Below are 19,811 nucleotides of genomic sequence, written 5' to 3' on the forward strand. Positions count from 1 at the left end.
ACATATGAGTCTGGCAATGAGGAGAGCTCATCCTCCACCTCCCCAGCAGAGGATTTCTCTTTTGTTGATGCCCTCACCAAATTGAAGTTGATTACTCAGATGACAAAGACATGCAGAGCCTTCTGGGAGTTACCTGACCCAAAACATCAGCAATACAAGTTTTGGTAAATGTGTTTAGTAGTTTATATTTGGACTGTTTTCACACGGTTATGGAATCCTGCAAATATCTTTGAGAATCCAACTAGGGCTCCATCCAAGAACCTACTTCCCAGTGGCAGGGAAAATCAGCTACGTGGACCACTTTGGGAAGAAGGTTTTTATCTCTTCTATCTTAGCCTTTGAGGGATCTGAACTGCCAAACACACACACGCATGTGCACCCTAAAATAGTAGGGGCACTGCTATTTCAGTTAAAGGACAGTATTGAAGAGACACCTGACAAAACCCAGAGAGAGAGAGACTGTGCTAAACTTATGCATCCTGTCTTCCCAGATAACAAAGCATTCCATCAGATGCGACTGTGGTGCTGTTGATGCATCTTGTAGGGTGGCAGCTTCAAGATCAAGATAAGGAGACCTGCCTGGATGAGAGGAAGGCTACTTAACAGACAATGTCAGTGTTAACTCCTTAATGGTCAACTTGAGAAGGCATTGCTTTTTAGACCTCTTTTTCATCTGGTGTTGAGGAAGAGGCAAGATAGTGCAGGCAGTTAATCAGTTGTTTCTATCCTTACCCCCATGTATAGCAAAAGTTATCTCATAAAAATTGGTCCTTTCTTTGGAGGCAGAACAGTAGAAAAAATTGCAAGATCAAAAAAGGAATCCTGGAGACCATCTCTGCTGAAATCACAAGAGGCAACAGTTATAACTCAGAGCTCCTCCATCTCCTGGAATCTCCCTTTTATCCACTGTCTCTAAGCCACTGTCCTCTCCAAACTCAGTTAGTCTGCATTGGTAGGCCTAGATTTGCATGTCTTTCTTCCAGTCACTCTTCTTTTTAGTGTAATGCACAAGATACTGCAGCCAGAAATAAATGCCATTGGTTGCTTCTTTTTTGTTGAGATATTCTTTAATCAGGCCCGTTACTTCCCTGTTTTACCCTACCCCCCAAAAAAGAGAAAGGATCTTCATTTCTTCAGCTGAGTATATGATGCAATTATCTTTGGGGAAATGGGGAAAAAGGCTTTTTTGTGTGTGTCTGTGTGTGTGGCCTTTGCATAAGGTAAGAGGGATGGATCTGTTGCTGAGTAAACAGTTTCCTTTATCAGTTTCTGTATGTGTAGCTCATTAACATCTCTTCCTGCTGTTCATGTTGTGGCAAGACTATCCTAGAGAAGGTTAGTTTACATTATACTGGGGTCACTTCAGCCACTGCTTTCATTCTTTCTAAGGGGAGTCAACTTAGTCCATTTTGGAAGTAGTTACAAGGTCAGCAATTCATGCTGTTTCAAAACAGTACAACCTAAATATCTCTTCCAAGGCAAAAGTAGAGTTTACCACAGCCATTTTGCAGGGCCTCTTGCAGCCCACTCCGTTTAATGTCCACTCTCTTCAAGGTTTGTTAACTTAAGAAATCCTAAAGATTCAAACATTCAAAGATGTGTCTGGAGCGTTTCTCCCCCCGGCCGCCGTTGAAAATAGGTTCTGTCCTAATCGGACTTTCCCGGTTAACAAATGTTAAATAAAATAAAAATAAATAAAGAGGGTATCACAGCTACACTAGGGAACAGTACAGAAAATGTAGTACAATTAAAATAAAAGGGTATCACAGCTACAGTAGGGAACAGTACAGTAAATGTACAATTAAAATAAAAGGGTATCACAGCTACAGTAGGGAACAGTACAGTAAACGTAGTACAATTGTGCTATAAACTTGATGTAGATGTTTGTGTGTGTGTACTGTTTCACTAACCTTTCCATTTGCCTCCTCTTTTTTTCCTTGGGTTTCTTTAGGGTTGGAGTCTATACCCAATGACTGTTGATCCTTGCATTTCTGCTCTCCATCACTCTCTCAGAATATTCTTTTTCCCCAGATTGACCTATGTCACCCTTCTAGAACACTCTTCCTGCCCAGGTTGACCTAATGTCTGGAGAGGCAGTTTCATTATTCCATTCCAACTGAGCATCTTTGTCAGGATTCCACTTTATGCAAGATACCTTTTCATACTCTTATCTCAGACCCTCCTACAAGGGGAAGAAGGAATCAAAGATGGCATGGATAGACATCCCTTTTATACTACTGACATCTGGATGGAAGGGCATCTGCCCCACCAGATGGTGGAAGGGTTCAAAGCTCTGTAAGTCAGACCAGACTTTGGGCCCTCTGCTGCAGAAGCCTCAAAAAGTTTCTATTACTGCAACAGTGGGCATACTCAAACATCCAGTTATGATAAGTTCCTAACCCTACTGTTCAGCTATATACTCAAACCTATACTTGTGGGCATCCTGTAAAGGCTGCAGTTAAAAGGCCACAAGTACAGCTCGGTACTTTTGGGAGTTGCAGTTTTCATTTTTTTACTGGTTGGGGAAGAGGCAAAGCTGTGCTTGCAGATTGACATGTTTTATACTCCTCCAAAGATATTTGCATCATTTTGGCATAGGGTTACCAGAGTAGGCTTAGGATAATGCACTCTTCTGCTGCAGTGTGGCTGTCTGACGGTGGTCAGTGTGTGGCATTTTTACCATTTTATAGTGTTTTGCAGACTGCCACTGGTTTTGCTTTTGGTATTTCTTTGCACCATGTTTCTCAGCAGTGCTGTCTCTCTCGTTCTTGAATTTGCATGTAGAACAAGTGACTAGTGTCATTGAACCTACATTAGACTCCTGACAGTGAGGTGATACCACAAAGCTGATTACTACCTACATGGCACCATTCAGCTATCAGAACTGCAGCTGAAGTAACCTGGAGTTTTGCAGTTTTACAAAGGATTACACTCCTGTAGTTTCCCAGAGGCTGCTGTTCCCCGGGTGTGTTCTGTGGTATTCATTACAGTGAGGTTTGTGGCTTACCATATAAACAACTTCAAACTACTCCTTGATATTCTAATAATTCTTCATCTTACTTCACAAACTGCTACACGAAACTTCAGTAATAAAGTAGATTTTTGGTTACTGCATAGAAATAGTGAGTATCCAGAATGTGGGTCAGTACCGTGCAATGTTATCTAGCTGTATATTTGCTGCTGATTTGCAAATATACATGCAAGTTGACTGGTATTTGATTAGATCCTTCATAAAAATCTAGGTTAGCATTTCAAATGCAAAGACATTTCGCACTTTTAGATCTTTTTTTTTTTTTTTTTTAAAAAACAGGCTTCGCTGTCCTCCTAGAGCAGTGTTACCAGCCTCTAGGAAGATGAAAGATGGGATTGTTGCAAATTGATGTTATGGCAACATGTCTCCTCTGAAGACAGTGCGGTCACTAGCAAGTAGTAGAGTGCAGCCTTACTTTGATCAAGCTGACCCTACTAAGTTCATTCCTTTAAGAAAGACTGCATGACTTGATCAGACGCTGTGAGGAAATACAATTTTTGTATCACTCATTGCAAATGGCGTAGCCTGTGACCTTGAAGCTTGGTCTCTGCTTTCCCCTGTTTTACTGTGCATTCTTTTGTAGTCTCAGTTATTACTCCTTATTGCATTATTTCCTCGTTTGTGTTTGTGCATGTGTTTATTCTTGCATGTCCTTCATGTAGTTAAACGTGGATGTCTTCCAGTGAAGCAGATGTGTCCTTGTCTCGGTGTCTTTTCATCTATGTCTGTCACTGTATAACTCCGGGTGCTTTGGGGGCTCGCTGCCATGTGGACTGTAGAAGAAATCTTGAGTGCACACTGGCAAGTAGCTGTTTACACTGGTTATAAATTACTACACTGACTTTACTTGGGTGTCATGGCCTGTGTATTTCTGTGTCACCAGTGTTCTGCTAGTCGTACCAGCTTGCTGCTTGACTGTCCTTTTCATTCTATGATTTTTTTCCTAAAACACAATACTTAGGCTATGTGGTTGTCAGCGTCCAGTCCAAGCTTTTGTAGTTCTCCATCACTCCCGTAATTCTGCTGGGTTTTTTTTTTGTCACTTTTCTGCTTTTTTTTCTTTGAAATGGACCAAAAATGCCTTACTTAAGCCACATGATTTTAGTAACTAAAAAGCACCAGGTGATCATATGGTTATTATTAGACTGAATACATTAGATTTGAGTAGTTAGATGGTTCAGCACTGAGTTTGAAAGTCTAATTTTGACTTGCCATCTGTTTCTTTCCAGTAATTTGTATATCTCCATCTGTTCTTCTTTGTAGGTAGATAATGGTTGCAGCAGCTGAAGTGTTGGTTACCATGACAACCGAAGAAGGTCCAAAACCTGTTTTTTAAGAAAGAACATCTTCCCTTGGATTTACCCCACTCTTCCTTCAGACTTATTTTTATTTTAATAACAAGCTGCTGATTCATCCCAGAAATGTGACTCCATCTGATTGTTTGTTGTCGTCAGAAGACTGATTTACAAGAAAAGCAAGAAATCCATGTAGTGCTGATTGAGACAGCTGAGTGGTCTGTCTTAGTGGCTTGCTTCATGCACTTCTGTTTCACTTAACTGCACATATCTGTTAAGATACACAGATTTCCCCACACCTTTGTTTTGTAATTATTTGTTGAAGTACAGCAGGGTTTGATTTTAAAATGTACAAACCACAAAAAGCCGCACTGGTCATAGATTAATTTGTTTTGTTTATGCTTGTATGTTTCTTTGTTTCTGTGTAGGCCTTCCCTACTTCTGAAGAACTACTTTTCGTATATAGATGTAACCTCTTTGGAGATTCATCTCGTACAGCTCAGAAATAACAGGCTGTTATAAACTTTTTTGCTTCTTCAGATTATGCCGTACCTTTGACTGTTTGTACAACTGCCATTGTCTAGATCCATGCTGCTGCTACTGGTGGGGGACAGTGTAGTACCAGCTAGCCTCTCACCACCAGCAGTCTTCATCAATTTGAATGGGATGCTTTTAGGTATGTTATGATGCAGCCAGAATATAAGCCTATTAAATGCTCTGCCTCAGTTCTCCAGTTTGTCTCAGTGGTCCTGTAGAAAGGGAGGGCATTGAATGCATCTGGCAGTCAGGTTGGGAAGTTACGTTGCATAGCCTGTTTTCTTAATGATTGCCTCCTGGCAGTGACTGTAGTTCCTTAGATTTCTGAGTGCATTTCATAGCTGGGGTGGTGTTGGTGCATTAATAGCATCTTAAGCAAGTTGCCTCTGTCAGGAATTACTTGCATAGAATTGGATTTACTGCTGCTTTGGATAGAGGGCCCTGTTCCCCTGAAGGTGGAAGCTGTTTGGCTTTGCAATTGGGGGAATCACCAGTGGGGGGGGTGCTATCATTCTCATCAGTGTGCTACATGCAGAGAATGGGAAGGTTGAGTTCAGAGTGGATACTTAAGTGTTCATGGGAGTTGTCTGCAGTGTTTTGAGCACAGTCTTGTGCTATGATGTTAGATAAAGATGTGTCAGCTTTTTTCCATTTTTAACACCTTTATTGACATGGGCAACTTACATGTATAACGTTTGTAAATGTGAACTTGTTAATATGGTTTGATTACTTCTATATACATCTCATATATTGTTATATAACCAAAACAACATTGCATAAATTGTTCAATTCCAGTCTTCTCTTAAACCTCATTCCTCCTCCAAAACATTTTTCTGCATGTATTGTTCCCAACAATTTCCATTTTCCCATGTAATTTACTCCTACCCTTTTCTAAAGATCCCACTTCTTCTTGTTCTTTATCTTTGTTACGATATTCACTGCTCCAAGTGTAGTTGGTTTAGATTTTGATTTCCATTTTCTAGTAATTACTTTTTTGGCAGTCACCAGAATTAAACTTAAGGCCTTACTGTGTTTATGCAATTCAGGTACAGTACCCCAGCTCAAAAAATATTGTTAGTTGCACTCATTTACTCATTCAGTATTCCTGACAGAGTATTCTGTAGGGATTTTTTTAAATCTGGCAACTTACTACAGTCTGAGAACATATGCCCCCAAGTACCTCTTTCCTCCCCACTACACATCCATTATTTGCCATCTTCCTGAGGAAATATTCTGTAGCTTGGGGTATAAAGTATCAGTGCAAAAACACTTCCTGGCTCAAATCCTAAATCTTGCAGATTTAGTTGCATATTTGGGAGCCATGCATATGCCCTCCCATTGTTTTTGTGAATTACATATCTAATATCTCTTCCCAATCTTTTCTGACGTCTTCTGATTTTTCTTATAGTTATCCTGCAGTATTTCATATTTCCTACTAATTTGCCCATTTTGGTAGAATCTTCTGTTCCAAATTCAGTTAAAAACTCAACCAGTGCAGGTCTTTCATTTGGGATTCCCCTGTCTTTCTCTGTAGTCTGATATCAGCCTTTGACAGGGAAGGCAGTCACTACCTACCTGGGGGGCTGGAAATCTGGCCACCCAGGTTAAGGGACGCCTTTCTTTTATTCACAGCTGCTGACTTGATTATTTGAAGTTTGATTTTTGAATATTGTTTTTTTATCTTTGCCCCCCTTTTTTGTTGCATCTCTCCTCTTAAGCTGGTTGTTGGTTGCTTTGTGTTTATTTCAGAAGTGTGACCTCTAACCATACATCTTAACTGTTAGCACAAGAATTTTGGACAAAACCAAAATCGAATACAGATTATAAATATTGCTCTTATAGGTTCATAGGTTGGTACTGGGCTATCTGCCCCTTTAGTAGTTCCCTAGACCCTTGTACTAGCAGCTAGTACCCTTGGCCCCTATCTAGTAGTGCTGTTGGTGTGATCCCCAGTGTGAACTTTCTGTTACCCATCCACTCATCAAGGTTCCTCTTGAAGAATGATAGTGAGGGGCTCTGTCTTATGTAGTCGGGACTCTGTTCCATGGTAAGGGAAGTCTCTGCGAAGGGAATCTATCCCTCCAGCATGTTCTGTTCATTGTTGTGTTGAGGTTTATATCCCTTGAGTGAGTAGCTCAAGTAGATTTGGTTTTGCTAAGATGAAGCATGTTCAACAATTAATTATAAGATTAGAAACTTGCTAGAAAAATGGGTTTTGCATTAGCTTGCATTTTCTGAAGATAGTGAAGTCTGAAACTAAATTTATGTCATCATTTACCGACTTCTCTTCGCAATGAAGAACAAACTAAAAATGAGGCAAAAATCTGGACAAGTATGTATGTATTCACACCTGATTTCTGACACTGAGATCCCAGCATTCAGGGCCAGCTGTTGAGATGGTGACCTTGTGTTTTCTGCAGGGGATATCACTTATTGTAAATCACTCTTTGTTTGAATTTTGCTAAATTTGAATTCAGTTTTTATTAGAGAAAGACTCTACTAGTGAGGTGGAACTGGGAAATGATCTTGGGGGGGAGGGGGAGGTACAAGTCATTGCACTGAGGGGAAAAATGTGGACACTGGTCAGTCATGACAGAGTTTTACTATCAGTACTTTTCCCCAGTAAAATTTTATATCCATATATAAAATCTATAATGTTGTTCAAAAAATTACAACAGAATTGAGTTGAGTAGAAAAATTGCAGCAATATGATTTTTTTTATCCCTTATGCATTGCTGCCCAAGTTACAGTCCTTATGTTGGCAGCTAGTCACAGCTTGTAGTTCATTTTCTTGTGCATACTTTCAAGCCTGGCTAGTTAACCTTCTTAGGGAATCTATGTAGTAAAAGCAGTTCCTTGATGGGTAAGATAGTCAGCTGAATACAGAGTGGAAGATTACCACTACTGGCTGAAAAAACTACATTAAACCTGAAAGTTGTTAGAACCCCCCCCCCCCCCCCCCCGGAAGTAACAGCCTTATAATTGGTTATGTTAACTGGGGATTGGGGATTAGGAGGTGACAAAACCCTCAGAAATATTAAGGCTCTGACCTTACATAAAGCCAGATTGTACCCACTTTATCTTTGACTGTCTTTTTTTTTTTTTTTTTTTTTTTTTTTGCACTGCTGATTGCTGTAGAACTCTGGCCTTAACTCTGCTGAGTATGTGGCATGACATTTTGGGTGAAAACAAATAGGTGATGGTGCGTGCAGATTTTTCTGAGCTGCGCAGTGAATGTCCTGTTATCCGTTTTTTTTTTTGTTTTTGTTTTTCCTTACCATCACTTTGTGTCTTCATGCAAGCTCAAACATAAGCCCTGTTGCAAATTAAGTACTTGCCCCCTTCAGAGGTCATAATGCACTCATATATTGTGTGGTGACACAAGTTATAAGTGATGCTACTTATGGTGGCATATATAAAAAGCGTTCTTTCCAAGAGGCATACCCCTTAAAGTTTCACTTACATTTCCAGTGTATTAACATTCATATGCACAAATGTGGCAATAATGTATCTGTTTTGTGATGAGTAAATGTAACTGTGCACAGGAAGTGGAACCATTTACGGGGACCAACATATCCAAATTTTAGTATCCTACTGAGTTATGCCAGGCTGATTAGACAAGCACTTCACTGTGTGGGACAAAACCTTTTTGTCATCTTGCTGTGTGGTTAGCTGTGCCTTTGCATGTGTTAATTTAGTGTATAACGTGAGTTTCAGAATATCAAAGACTGTAGGTTTGACAAAATCTGGATAAACCCAGCATCTCCAATGGAAAATTAAATGCTGCAGGGGATATGCAACCGCACCCAAGAAAATAATCTGACTCTGAAATCACCATGCCTAAGAACAGGTACAGTTTTGTTTCAGGGGAGGGGGATAGGCTTTAAAAAGTCATGTTCAATCAGTAGTCTCCAGATTTTGCAATCTTTGATACTGTAGTCTTCATAACGCCCAAAATACCATCTTAATTTATGTTTTTCATTTGCCAGTATAACATAAACCACAAGGAAACGTCTATGAAACATGTATGGAATTTTCTATATGTATTGCACATACCAAAAATGAAGACGATTGAAAATACTTTAAGCCACTTGTAAGCCCGTTTTTCCTGTTTTTTTGCCTAATCTGCCCCAGTAAGATTTCATACAACTGATATTGAAGCAGTCATTTGGTGAGAAGTGGGGCAGAATACATGCATCTAAACTGCACCACATGGAGTCTATTGAAGGGTTAGGGACTTCCTGATTTAGAGAAGTGTGCTCTGACGTACATTAACGCACACACGTGCACCTACACCATACCACATGAGATGCACTAAGGGATTATATGACTTCATTGAGTTTTCGGAATCTCAAAATTCATATGGCCAAGACCATATGATCACAATTGTGAAAACTAAAAACAAAGCTACATTTTTGCAGGGAGGTAAGCCCCCCCCATACCCCCTGCAAATTATATATACTAACTCCAAGACTGCATTAGATTGGGGAAAAGGGTAAATTCCCCTATGAAGCAGTTCTTTGTAGATCACAATTCAGTGGGGATTAGGGAATTTACCCTTTCCCCACTGCAGTGCTATCTTGAGTTGGTAAATACAATTTACAGGGGGTGTGGGGGGACATAGACCCCTCACAAGGGGAGTGCAGGGGGGCTTGCCCCCTGTCAAATGTAGATATGTTTTTGTCTTTTATTTCAAGTTTTCAGAACCTTGATCATATGGTGTCAACCATATTAATTTTGAGTTTCTGAAAACTTAAGTCATATAACTCCCCACCCACCCCAAAACACATATACACACCAAGTCCCTTTTTCCTTTGTTTTGGGCTGTACTGTTTAATTGCACTGACCTTTGGAATTGTTTTGCTTCTTTTGATCACTTCAGTTCTCTAACCGTGTGGAATCCAAAAAAAAAAATCATCAACTTGGTAAAGTCACTGTAAATGCATATCATTTTGTCACTGGTTTATGTTGGAAGATGGTTATACTAACAAAAACTTTACAGTGACTTTGCTGTGTGCCGGCTTTACTAAACTGTGGGTGTTTTTTTCCTTTGGTTAGAAGCAGGCTTCTAACCCATTGTTGGGGATCAGTGTGCCTCTCTCCCTGTGACCTGGCTTGGCTTCTAGCCTGTAAACTAAAGTTTCTCAGTTAACTCCATGTCCCCTCATAGTTCGACCATGGGCATGGAAGCACTGTGCACCACCCAGTGTATCCTTCCAGTGCTTGTTTGTTTAACTGGAAGGAGTCTTGATACTCCATTCCTTCATGTTAAAGTATTTCAGTGCTTCTAGACAAAAGGCTGTTCAGATTGTTTTGAAGGTCAGTGGATGTTTTTTAAATGTTATCCACACAGTTACAAACTAGCCATGCATAGTTCATGAAGCTTAAAGTAAATGCATTTAAAAAAGTTTGTGAACAGGCATCGTAATTAGGAGAGATGGAATTAAGTATTAAATCATGAGCTAAGAGTTGATTGATGTTGCTTATGCTGTTGAGTAGAGCACATTATGTACACAGTATGCATAGCTTTCATGCCGATGGCCCATTAGATTTGCACTGCTGTTAGCTGTCAAATAATTGTGAGCCGGGTAGAAGTGAGAGAGGCCTAAAATGGAATCACATAATTATTTCTACAGTTAAATAACTAACACAGTTTGTAAACATATATATTATAAAGTGATTGGGGGGGTTTACAAATGAGAAATGTAAAGAAAAAGTTTATTTTATTAAATCAGATTGCTTCTGAGTTGTGTTACGTCATTTTTGGTTTCTTGAAGTTTGTTTGCTGTGGAGTAGAAAATGTCATCTAGTGAACTGCTTTTTTCCCTACAGCAAAAACTTGGCTGCGCAGTATTTTTTCTGGCGAGGGTGAGACATCAGGATGTGATGATAAAGATGACACATTTTTATGATGGGTAATTTACAGATGGATTCAATGATGAGCTTGACTTTAACTGTTGTATTGTTATAAACATAGCTCTCAACTGCTGTGATTTAGGTACCACACTTTTGATGTTTGCTATCTAATTTTTGTCTTGCTCCTCCTAGATTTAATGATTACAAGGTTAACCCTTTCCAAGGATGTTTGTATAATCTTAGTGTACTTATTAAATAGTTTGGGTAGACAAAGTTTTCCTGCCATTAACTATATGTAGTTTATTACCTAAAGGCATTCTGCTGTGAAAACCGAAGTGCTTCCCTTTCTGACCTTCTAGACCAGTGCTATAATTGTTAAATGTTCTGAGTTTGAGAGCTATGATTATAAACCGTAATAAGTTGGAACACATGAATAGTCCCCCTTAGCTAACTTCCAACCTATGCTCTCCTGCTTTGTGTATCGGATGGGAATAAATGACGGTTGGCAAGAGGGCAGGAGCAAAATGTTTTGTAGTAAGCATCTAATCTTTAGTGTTTGTTTGATTTATTTTATGGGCTCTTTCGAGAATGAAATAGTATGCTAAGATTAATGTAAAACACTAACAGTATAGGGACAAATCTAACACACCATCTATCATGCAGTACACAATACAGTCAGTCATGAGCACATTATTAAAATTATGTATTAAATATATTGACATTATTACATAAATACCCCCCATAATTTCCTGTTACAGTACAGTGATGTGATAGTGCATCTTTCTAATGACCACACTTAGCTTGTTTTATTACTAGTTATTCTCTTCCCTGGTTTTTGTATGCATTACCAATGCTTTTTTTTTTGCTGATTGTACCCCTGTTTCTAAGTGATCTCACCTTCTACTGCAGGTGCCCTCTGCTTCACTCGCTTGCCCCAGTCGTCATACCCTGGTGGTTGTTTTTTCAGCAGTGTCTTTTGTGTAGCACATGTAAGATGCAGGACACCATGCCCTCTGTGGTATTTTGTGCTTTTCAGCACTGAGTGTCTGCCTCTTTGTCTACAGGTTTTATTCACATGTCCTTTGTTTTAGCACTGCAGTCTTTACAGCAAAGTTTTCCATGCATTTGACTGACCCCTTTAATTGGAAGCCATTTCTATCTGTATTCTGCCTGTTTTTGAGTTAACATGATATTTAAGTTGAGTGCAGTAGATGGTTAATCTTCAGTTTTGACAACCTGTCATTCCTTCTTATTTTTGTTTCAAGTCCATTTGCCACTATGGGCTGCCCACCTGCCGTCTTAGCATACATTTATTCCTTACAGACTTTTTATTTCCAGAAGTGCATATTGATTTGTCAGAACTTTCCTGCACAAAATCACCAACCATAGTGAGTTTTGGGTCCTGACAGTTCCTTGTCTACCAGCTCATCTATTTCCAGGGCTCAGTCTACCTCTGGGGTAATAATCTCACTGTGTGTACTCCTATAAAAACAAGTTGGGGCTAATATGCTAATTGGCACGCCTTGTAGTCTTATCCTCTGGGCACTCAACTGCTGCAGTATGGTTACTGCACAGGTTTCCTCCTTGTTTAATTTCCTTAAAGTATATGTTAATATAATTATAACAGAAAACAAGGTGACACGTAGGTGGTTGTCAAGAAATAAGACCTAGTTTTTCATACATGCTTTAAATGGGGGTTAAAACTGAATTTTCAGCTTTGGGCGGTTGTCTGAAATTATCTTTAGTACATTGAAATAACTAAAAGCATTCCCGAGTTCCTCTTTTTCTTTAAAAATATTAATCAGTAATAATGTAACAATTATACCAATGGACATAAATAATGTATACCTTTTGGTTTCAGGCCTGAAATGATGTACACACTAATAGTTTATGATCCAGCTGCTCACAGTGAAATTACTTATCACTATGAAGTGATATGCAAGTTGTCATCCAATCACTTCAGCATGGCTGGTTACATCAAAGTTTGTTCGGTTTGAACCAGAAGACCAAATGATAGCTGAGACTGTTAAACACCCCTACTCTGTGGAATTGAATTATAGGTGCAGAAGGTACAACTTCCAACATGGTGTATGGGGGCAGCCCTGTCACTTGTACAAAAAAAAAATATCGACAAGTTTGCCATTGGTCTTCTGGTTGCAACCATTTGGACTTCAGTATCAGGTCCTGCTGAAGTTGCTGTATTCAGCCATTTATCTTTAAACTAGAACAAAGTGTAATCAAAAAGAGAGCAGTAAATACATAAATACACCAAGCAACATAACATTTATTTTAAGAATTTAAAGAAAACTCTACACTCAAACTCCAAAAAATATTTTTCATTGTGCATTGATATTTTATGTTGTACCAGTGCATCAGATTCACTGTAAGCACTGCTTATTAAAATTTAATTTCTTATACTCCAAAATGGCTTTCATGGGACTGCAGTACTCGTGTGATTTTATTTTTAAGAACTTTCATCCCCCCCACACACACACACACACTACAGTTTGTCCCCCTTGTATATCCTAGATATAATAAAGGATTGTGTTTTCCCGTCATTTAGATATAGTAAGAGTGCTGTAAATCGATGATTACATGGCGTGTGGGGTCCATGTCCATTTTCCTTTTCAATAAATGACCTTATTCATACTAATTGGAGGCTACTACAAATGTTTCTATAGTGCATTTACATTTTTTGACACTCTAGTTAAGTAGCATGGTTTTATTAAGCCGTCAGATTTCTAGTCCTTAAACAATTGTCATTCCACCTTACTCTTGGTGATAGACTTTTCAGTGTAGCATTTCTGTTCATTTTAGGCTGTCATTAAATTATCTGCAGTTACATAGTTAAAATCTACAGTTTCTAACCAAAATTGAGAGTACTTACCAGTTTGTTTTTGCTGGTGTAGAAAAACATATCCCCATTCTCATATAAAAATTCATCTGGAAATTAATGTTATGTAATTGACATAAAGATGGATCTACACTGGAAGTTTCAAATTTGTCACTTGTAGGACTAAGATCAGTAGATACTTAACATGTTATATAAAACTTTCCCAGGCTACCTTGGGGGTCTGCTCTTACCCATAATCCAAGGTGCAAAGGACCACTTTTGTACATTTGTAGATATTTGAAGCACACAAGTCAGAACAGCTGGGAGAAAAAAAAACAAAGGGAGATGCTAAGGCTGTCTACAAGGAGGACTGGGTCCAATGGACTCTGAGGCAGGGAGGTGGAAATCATGATGGTTCTGAAACTCTGAGCAGATCTCGTATTGATGTACATGACTTTAGTATCTGGCATTTGGAGTTTCAGCTTAATCACATCTATGATGGTCACAAACTAGCACTCCTAGGTGGCTGGTCACTGAAGAATATTCCAAATGACAGAGGCTCCATAGGCTGACCTTAACCTAGAGATATCTAGTTTAAATGCCTTTCAAGGATATTCAGCGATGCTCCCAACACAGCTTGCAAATATTCAAAGAAACTGCTTGCAAATTTATCTACCAAAACTTTCTTGAAAAGATTATGAGGTAGCTATGGACTTAATAGTATGAGCATTAGTAGCATGAAATAGGGACTGACTTGTGTTTTTAGTAACAAAATTTGAAGCATTGGAAAGCCAGGTAGAAAATAACTTTTAACCCAATTTATTCGAAAATAATGAAACAGTAAACTGGGGATCCTTCCTCATAGTTTTGGTTCCAAGTTGGCTGTGACCATCCAAACAATGTAACAGATGATCTGATGTTGTCAATCTTCATTCTATCCTCACAAATGGTTTCAGATTCAATCTTTCGGATTCGACTCTGCCAATGCTACTGCTCGCAGCCACCAGATGTCTCAAGCTTCTCCTTTACCCACAACACACCTTGCCAAATACCTCCGGTCTCGTTTGCCACTTCTAGCTAATGGACATGGTCTACCAGTCTCTCAAGCATTTAGATAAGTACAGTTTATTTTTTATTAAAATACTCCCATCACAGTTTCTGTCCATTGTTTACTGATGTTCATCGTGTTTAACTGTTGCAGTCATTACATTTGGGTTATCCTGCTGGCAGGCAACCCGCAGTCGGCCCGAATTCCAAAGTCCTGGTCCGGCGTCGGTTGCTGTCGCCTCTTCCCTGACATCAGTGCGCCAGGGGTATAAAAGATGCAGCCGACGCCATTTTCTTCAGTCTTTCTTGCAACGTGGTGCCCGAAGCAAAAGCAGTTCACAAGTGCTGGTCGTCCGACTCCTGAGATTTTTGAAATTGAATTTCAGATCCGAAGTCCTCTATAAAGCTAAGTACCCTGTTGGGGAAACTTTTTTCTTGCTCCAGACTGATGTCAGAAAAAGTTAACAATTGTATTTCTTGTGGGTAGCAAATACCTCTCAAGGATTTTCATTTTTATTGTATTCCTTGCCTAGGCCCTGACCACAACGTAGCTAGTCGGTTTTGTGCTAGATTTAACCAACGCACTGTTAAGCATCTGTACGATTTTGCTTTTCATTACTTTGCCTGAAGGTTTAACTATATAATGCCGTCGGAACAACCAACGACTGGAATTCATAAAAAACGCAAGGAAAAAGAAAAGAACAGGCATCCGAGGTCCAAAACAGACGACAAAGCCTCTTCTAGGCCAGTCGCCGGTTCTCAGTGAGGTGTTTTCGCAGCCCCTGACACCCGCTACCTCAGAGCCACAGGCCGCCTCCAACTCCCACGTAGAGACATCTAGGCCTCTGGATACTCAAGGTATTGGGCCTTCGGAAACTAATTCCTCAGATGGGTCTGGAGCCGCTGAGCAGGCATCGGCTTCTGAGGGTGTTTTCAGACCTACACAGCTTTACATCAAGCCATCTTCAGCATCCAAGACAAAGACTAAAACAGTTTTAAAGACAATATAATAAAAACGTAGCACAAGAGCAAAAGCAAGGGTCAAATCTAATATTCAAAGCCAGGTGCTTTTATTGGTAAAACAATGGATAAGCGCTTTCGCTATAAAATAGCTTCATCAGATCACAGTGTTTACTTAACATAGACAGTTTAAATACTAAAGCACATAGTAAGTACAATTTAAATGAACCAATCATCATCACACATCAATTAGTTCATTTAACATTTAAAGCAGCAAATACAAAAGTATATCAGTGCTTTCATGACTGCTACTAATCATGTAAAAATAAATATATATATAAAAATATATATGAAAACTAACTCCATTTAAAAAACGCATCCTATTAAATACAAGAATTATAAATATAATATAAAACTTTGCTAAAAAATTTTAATAAATTTTTGTTGTTAAAATAAATTATAAAAATATATTTATATATATCTCTATTATAATTTAAAATAACTAAATATTCTCATATCTTATATGTCTGCGTTTTCTAAGTGCAGGTTTGATAGAGATTTTGTCATTTAGTCCTGAGCCTCTATCTGCTCTTAACAAAATAATCCAGTTATTTTCCTTCTCCTCTGTATATGTCATTATATTACCTCCTCTTGCATTAGGTTCCATTACTTCTAGTACCCTAAATTGAAATTCATGTTGAGTGTTGTGTAAGACAGTTTGCTTGGCTAAAGCATTCTGTGTATTACTTTTTCTGATGTTATAAATATGCTCTCTTATCCTGTCACGTAGTGGGCGGTTCGTCTTACCCACATAAAATGATGAACATATTTTGCAAACTGCCAGGTAAACAACGTTAGGTGTCATACAATTCGCATGTGTTCTAAAATAGAATGTTTTGCCATTATCTGGATGGATAAATGTGGTATTGCTATCAATATAACAACAAAAATTGCAATGACCACATTACTTAACTTAGAAAAATTCTTAAATATCATGAATAACTTGACAAATTGTTTGAAGTTCACTATGCAATACTCCTATGAGAAAGTGGTGTTCCTAGATGTTTATGTAGAAAGGCTACACAATGGTCTCATCAACACAGGGGTATATCAGAAACCTTGTCACAGCAACATGTTACTACATAGGACAAGCATGCATCCACCCCACATTTTTAAAAATATAATTAAAGGACAATCTTTAAGATGTTCTAGGCTAAATCCGTCAGAGATAGGCTTAGAAAAAGATCTGTCATGTTTACGGAATAGATTAAAGAATAGGGGCTACAAAATTAGTGAAATAGATCAATACACCACTGAAGCCCTTGATTCACGTGATGTTAGAGGTAAACCTTATTTTGGTCCAGTACAGGATGTCATTAGAACTGATATTCTTCCGACACCTTTGAATGTCAAATTTGCAACAAGTTATACAACAGACTTATTTGAAGTCAAGAATATCATATGTAAACACTGGGATATACTAAAGGCTGACTAAGAGATTTCTAATATAGTTGGCAAAGAACCCTCTTTTATATATAGGAATAGAAATAACTTAAAAAGACTTCTCTGTTATCCTAAGAAAGCTATACAGCATGTTAGTTCAGGACATACAGAAAAATGTGGTCATTGCAATTTTTGTTGTTATATTGATAGCAATACCACATTTATCCATCCAGATAATGGCAAAACATTCTATTTTAGAACACATGCGAATTGTATGACACCTAACGTTGTTTACCTGGCAGTTTGCAAAATATGTTCATCAAATATGTTCATCATTTTATGTGGGTAAGACGAACCGCCCACTACGTGACAGAATAAGAGAGCATATTTATAACATCAGAAAAGGTAATACACAGAATGCTTTAGCCAAGCACACTGTCTTACACAACACTCAACATGAATTTCAATTTAGGGTACTAGAAGTAATAGAACCTCATGCAAGAGGAGGTAATATAATGACATATACAGAGGAGAAGGAAAATAACTGGATTATTTTGTTAAGAGCAGATAGAGGCTCAGGACTAAATGACAAAATCTCTATCAAACCTGCACTTAGAAAACGCAGACATATAAAGATATGAAAATATTTAGTTATTTTAAATTATAATAGAGATATATATAAATATATTTTTATAATTTATCTTAACAACAAAAATTTTTATTAAAATTTTTTAGCAAAGTTTTATATTATATTTATAATTCTTGTTGTATTTAATAGGATGCGTTTTTTAAATGGAACTATTTATTTTTACATGATTAGTAGCAGTCATGAATGCACTGATATACTTTTGTATTTGCTGCTTTAAATGTTAAATGAACTAATTGATGTGTGATGATGATTGGTTCATTTGAATTGTACTTACTATGTGCTTTAGTATTTAAACTGTCTATGTTAAGTAAACACTGTGATCTGATGAAGCTATTTTATAGCGAAAGCGCTTATCCATTGTTTTACCAATAAAAGCACCTGGCTTTGAATATTAGATTTGACCCTTGCTTTTGCTCTTGTGCTACGTTTTTATTATATATTTACTGGTTGTTTTCACAAGAGCATTTACCAGTGAGAGCAGTATTTTGGATTTTTGGAGTTTTAAAGACAAGGCAACAAGTACAGCATTCTCCAGGACAGACTTCCATGCCTAAGAAACAGATGCTCAAAATGGCCGTAGACCTAATTACTTTGATCAGGGGTTCCCATCCCCCTCTTGGCAAGAGGCCAAGGCAAGATACTGAATATGATTAATCTGATCAGGTTTCCATTTCCTCTCACTCCTCTTCAGAACAGAGATACTCTATTTCTCCCTATGAGGATTCTGATGCTGAAGAATCTATTCCTTCAGCTTCTCCTCCTAAAGATTACTCATTTGGGGAAACCCTGCATACCATGAGGGAACATTTCCACTGGGAGAGCCAAGATTATTCAGATTCTAAGAAAAGGCTCAGAGACATTATTCTACTACCTCAGCACAGACCTCTTGCTATTCCACCTGTTCTAGACATTGTAAATGATGTATTTTTAGAGTCCGGCCTGTCTCCCGACTCTCTACCTCCTGCACCTGTTAAGCCAGACAGATACTACAGGGTTCCAGATTCTCATAAATTTCTATATAAAAACCCTCCTGCTGACCCAGAAATTATTTCTGAGGGTCCCAAAGGGGTCAAGGCTGCTACTGCAAAAAACCCTGTCCCCTCAGATAGAGATTCTAGGGCACTGGACAGATGGGGGAAAAAACTTCTTCTACCTTGGCTGTAAGGGCTTTAAATTGTCAGTTTCATATACTTAAATATCAGCAATACTTAATGTCTCTGTTAAAACAGAAAATGTTGACAAATTCTGAATGTTCTGAGAACAAGGAATTGCAGGATTTATTGCATGTAGCTGAACAAGTGGGAAAACATGCTTTGCAATGTGGTTATGATTCGCTGGAGGCCTCTTGCAGGGCCGCTGTAACAGGTTCTGTTATTAGAAGGCATGCTTGGTTAAAGGAACAGACTCTGCCTGATCGTGTTAAAGCAAAATTATTGGATGCTCCATTACAGCATGGTACTTTGTTTGGTGTTAAGGCAGAAGAGGTGTTGAAGAAAATGGAGGATAAAACTAAATCTATGGAGACAGTGAAGGATTTCTTACAGGTACAGCCACCCAGATTTAGCAGGAACTGGCCTTCTAAGAATTGGTCCTTTTCCGTGTCAGACAGGCCACAAAGAGGCAGATACAGACACCCTAGAGGCAGACAACAGCCCCAGGGCTCATACAGGCCCAAACAATGGGGTGCTTCTACCTCCAAAAGCAGAGAAGACAAATCACAGCCATATAGGAAACAGTTCCAATGACTTCCCTCTGCCAATGCCAAGCACTTATCTCTTGGCAGCACCCTTAGGGGGAAAGCTAGCACTTTTTTCACAAAATTGGCACACTATTACCCAGGACAAATAGGTCCTAAATATAGTCTCTCAGGCTCCACTTTCACACCCTTCCAAAGGCAAAAGGTATGCCAGATCTGCCACACAATTAATGGGCAGAGGCACAAAAACAAGTTTCCTCTCTCATGGACATGAGGACCATTCATCCAGTGCCACAACAAGGACAAGGATTTTACTCAAGACTTTTCTTAGTACTAAGAAAGGACAAAGCATGGAGACCAATTCTGGACCTGTCTATTCTAAATACTTTTCTGGACGTTCCAAAATTCAAAGTGTTTGCTCTACAACAGCTTCTGCCCATGCTGGGCGAGAAGGCTTGGCTTGT

General features: G+C 38.7%; 1 protein-coding gene across 1 annotated transcript in view; it reads left to right on the plus strand.

Moving 5' to 3' along the window:
• The window catches only part of GNS (glucosamine (N-acetyl)-6-sulfatase), a 321,939-nt gene extending 317,074 nt beyond the window's left edge, over nucleotides 1-4,865 (plus strand). The window contains exon 14 of the mRNA XM_044084298.1: nucleotides 4,295-4,865. Coding sequence (XP_043940233.1) covers nucleotides 4,295-4,302 — 8 coding nt within the window. The 3' untranslated portion in view covers nucleotides 4,303-4,865. The remainder of the gene's footprint in view (nucleotides 1-4,294) is intronic.
• The last annotated feature ends 14,946 nt before the right edge of the window (nucleotides 4,866-19,811 follow it).

Source organism: Protopterus annectens, chromosome 9.part0 (genome assembly GCF_019279795.1).
Source record: "Protopterus annectens isolate FY-2018-M chromosome 9.part0, PAN1.0, whole genome shotgun sequence".
NCBI classification, from domain to species: Eukaryota; Metazoa; Chordata; order Ceratodontiformes; family Protopteridae; genus Protopterus; species Protopterus annectens.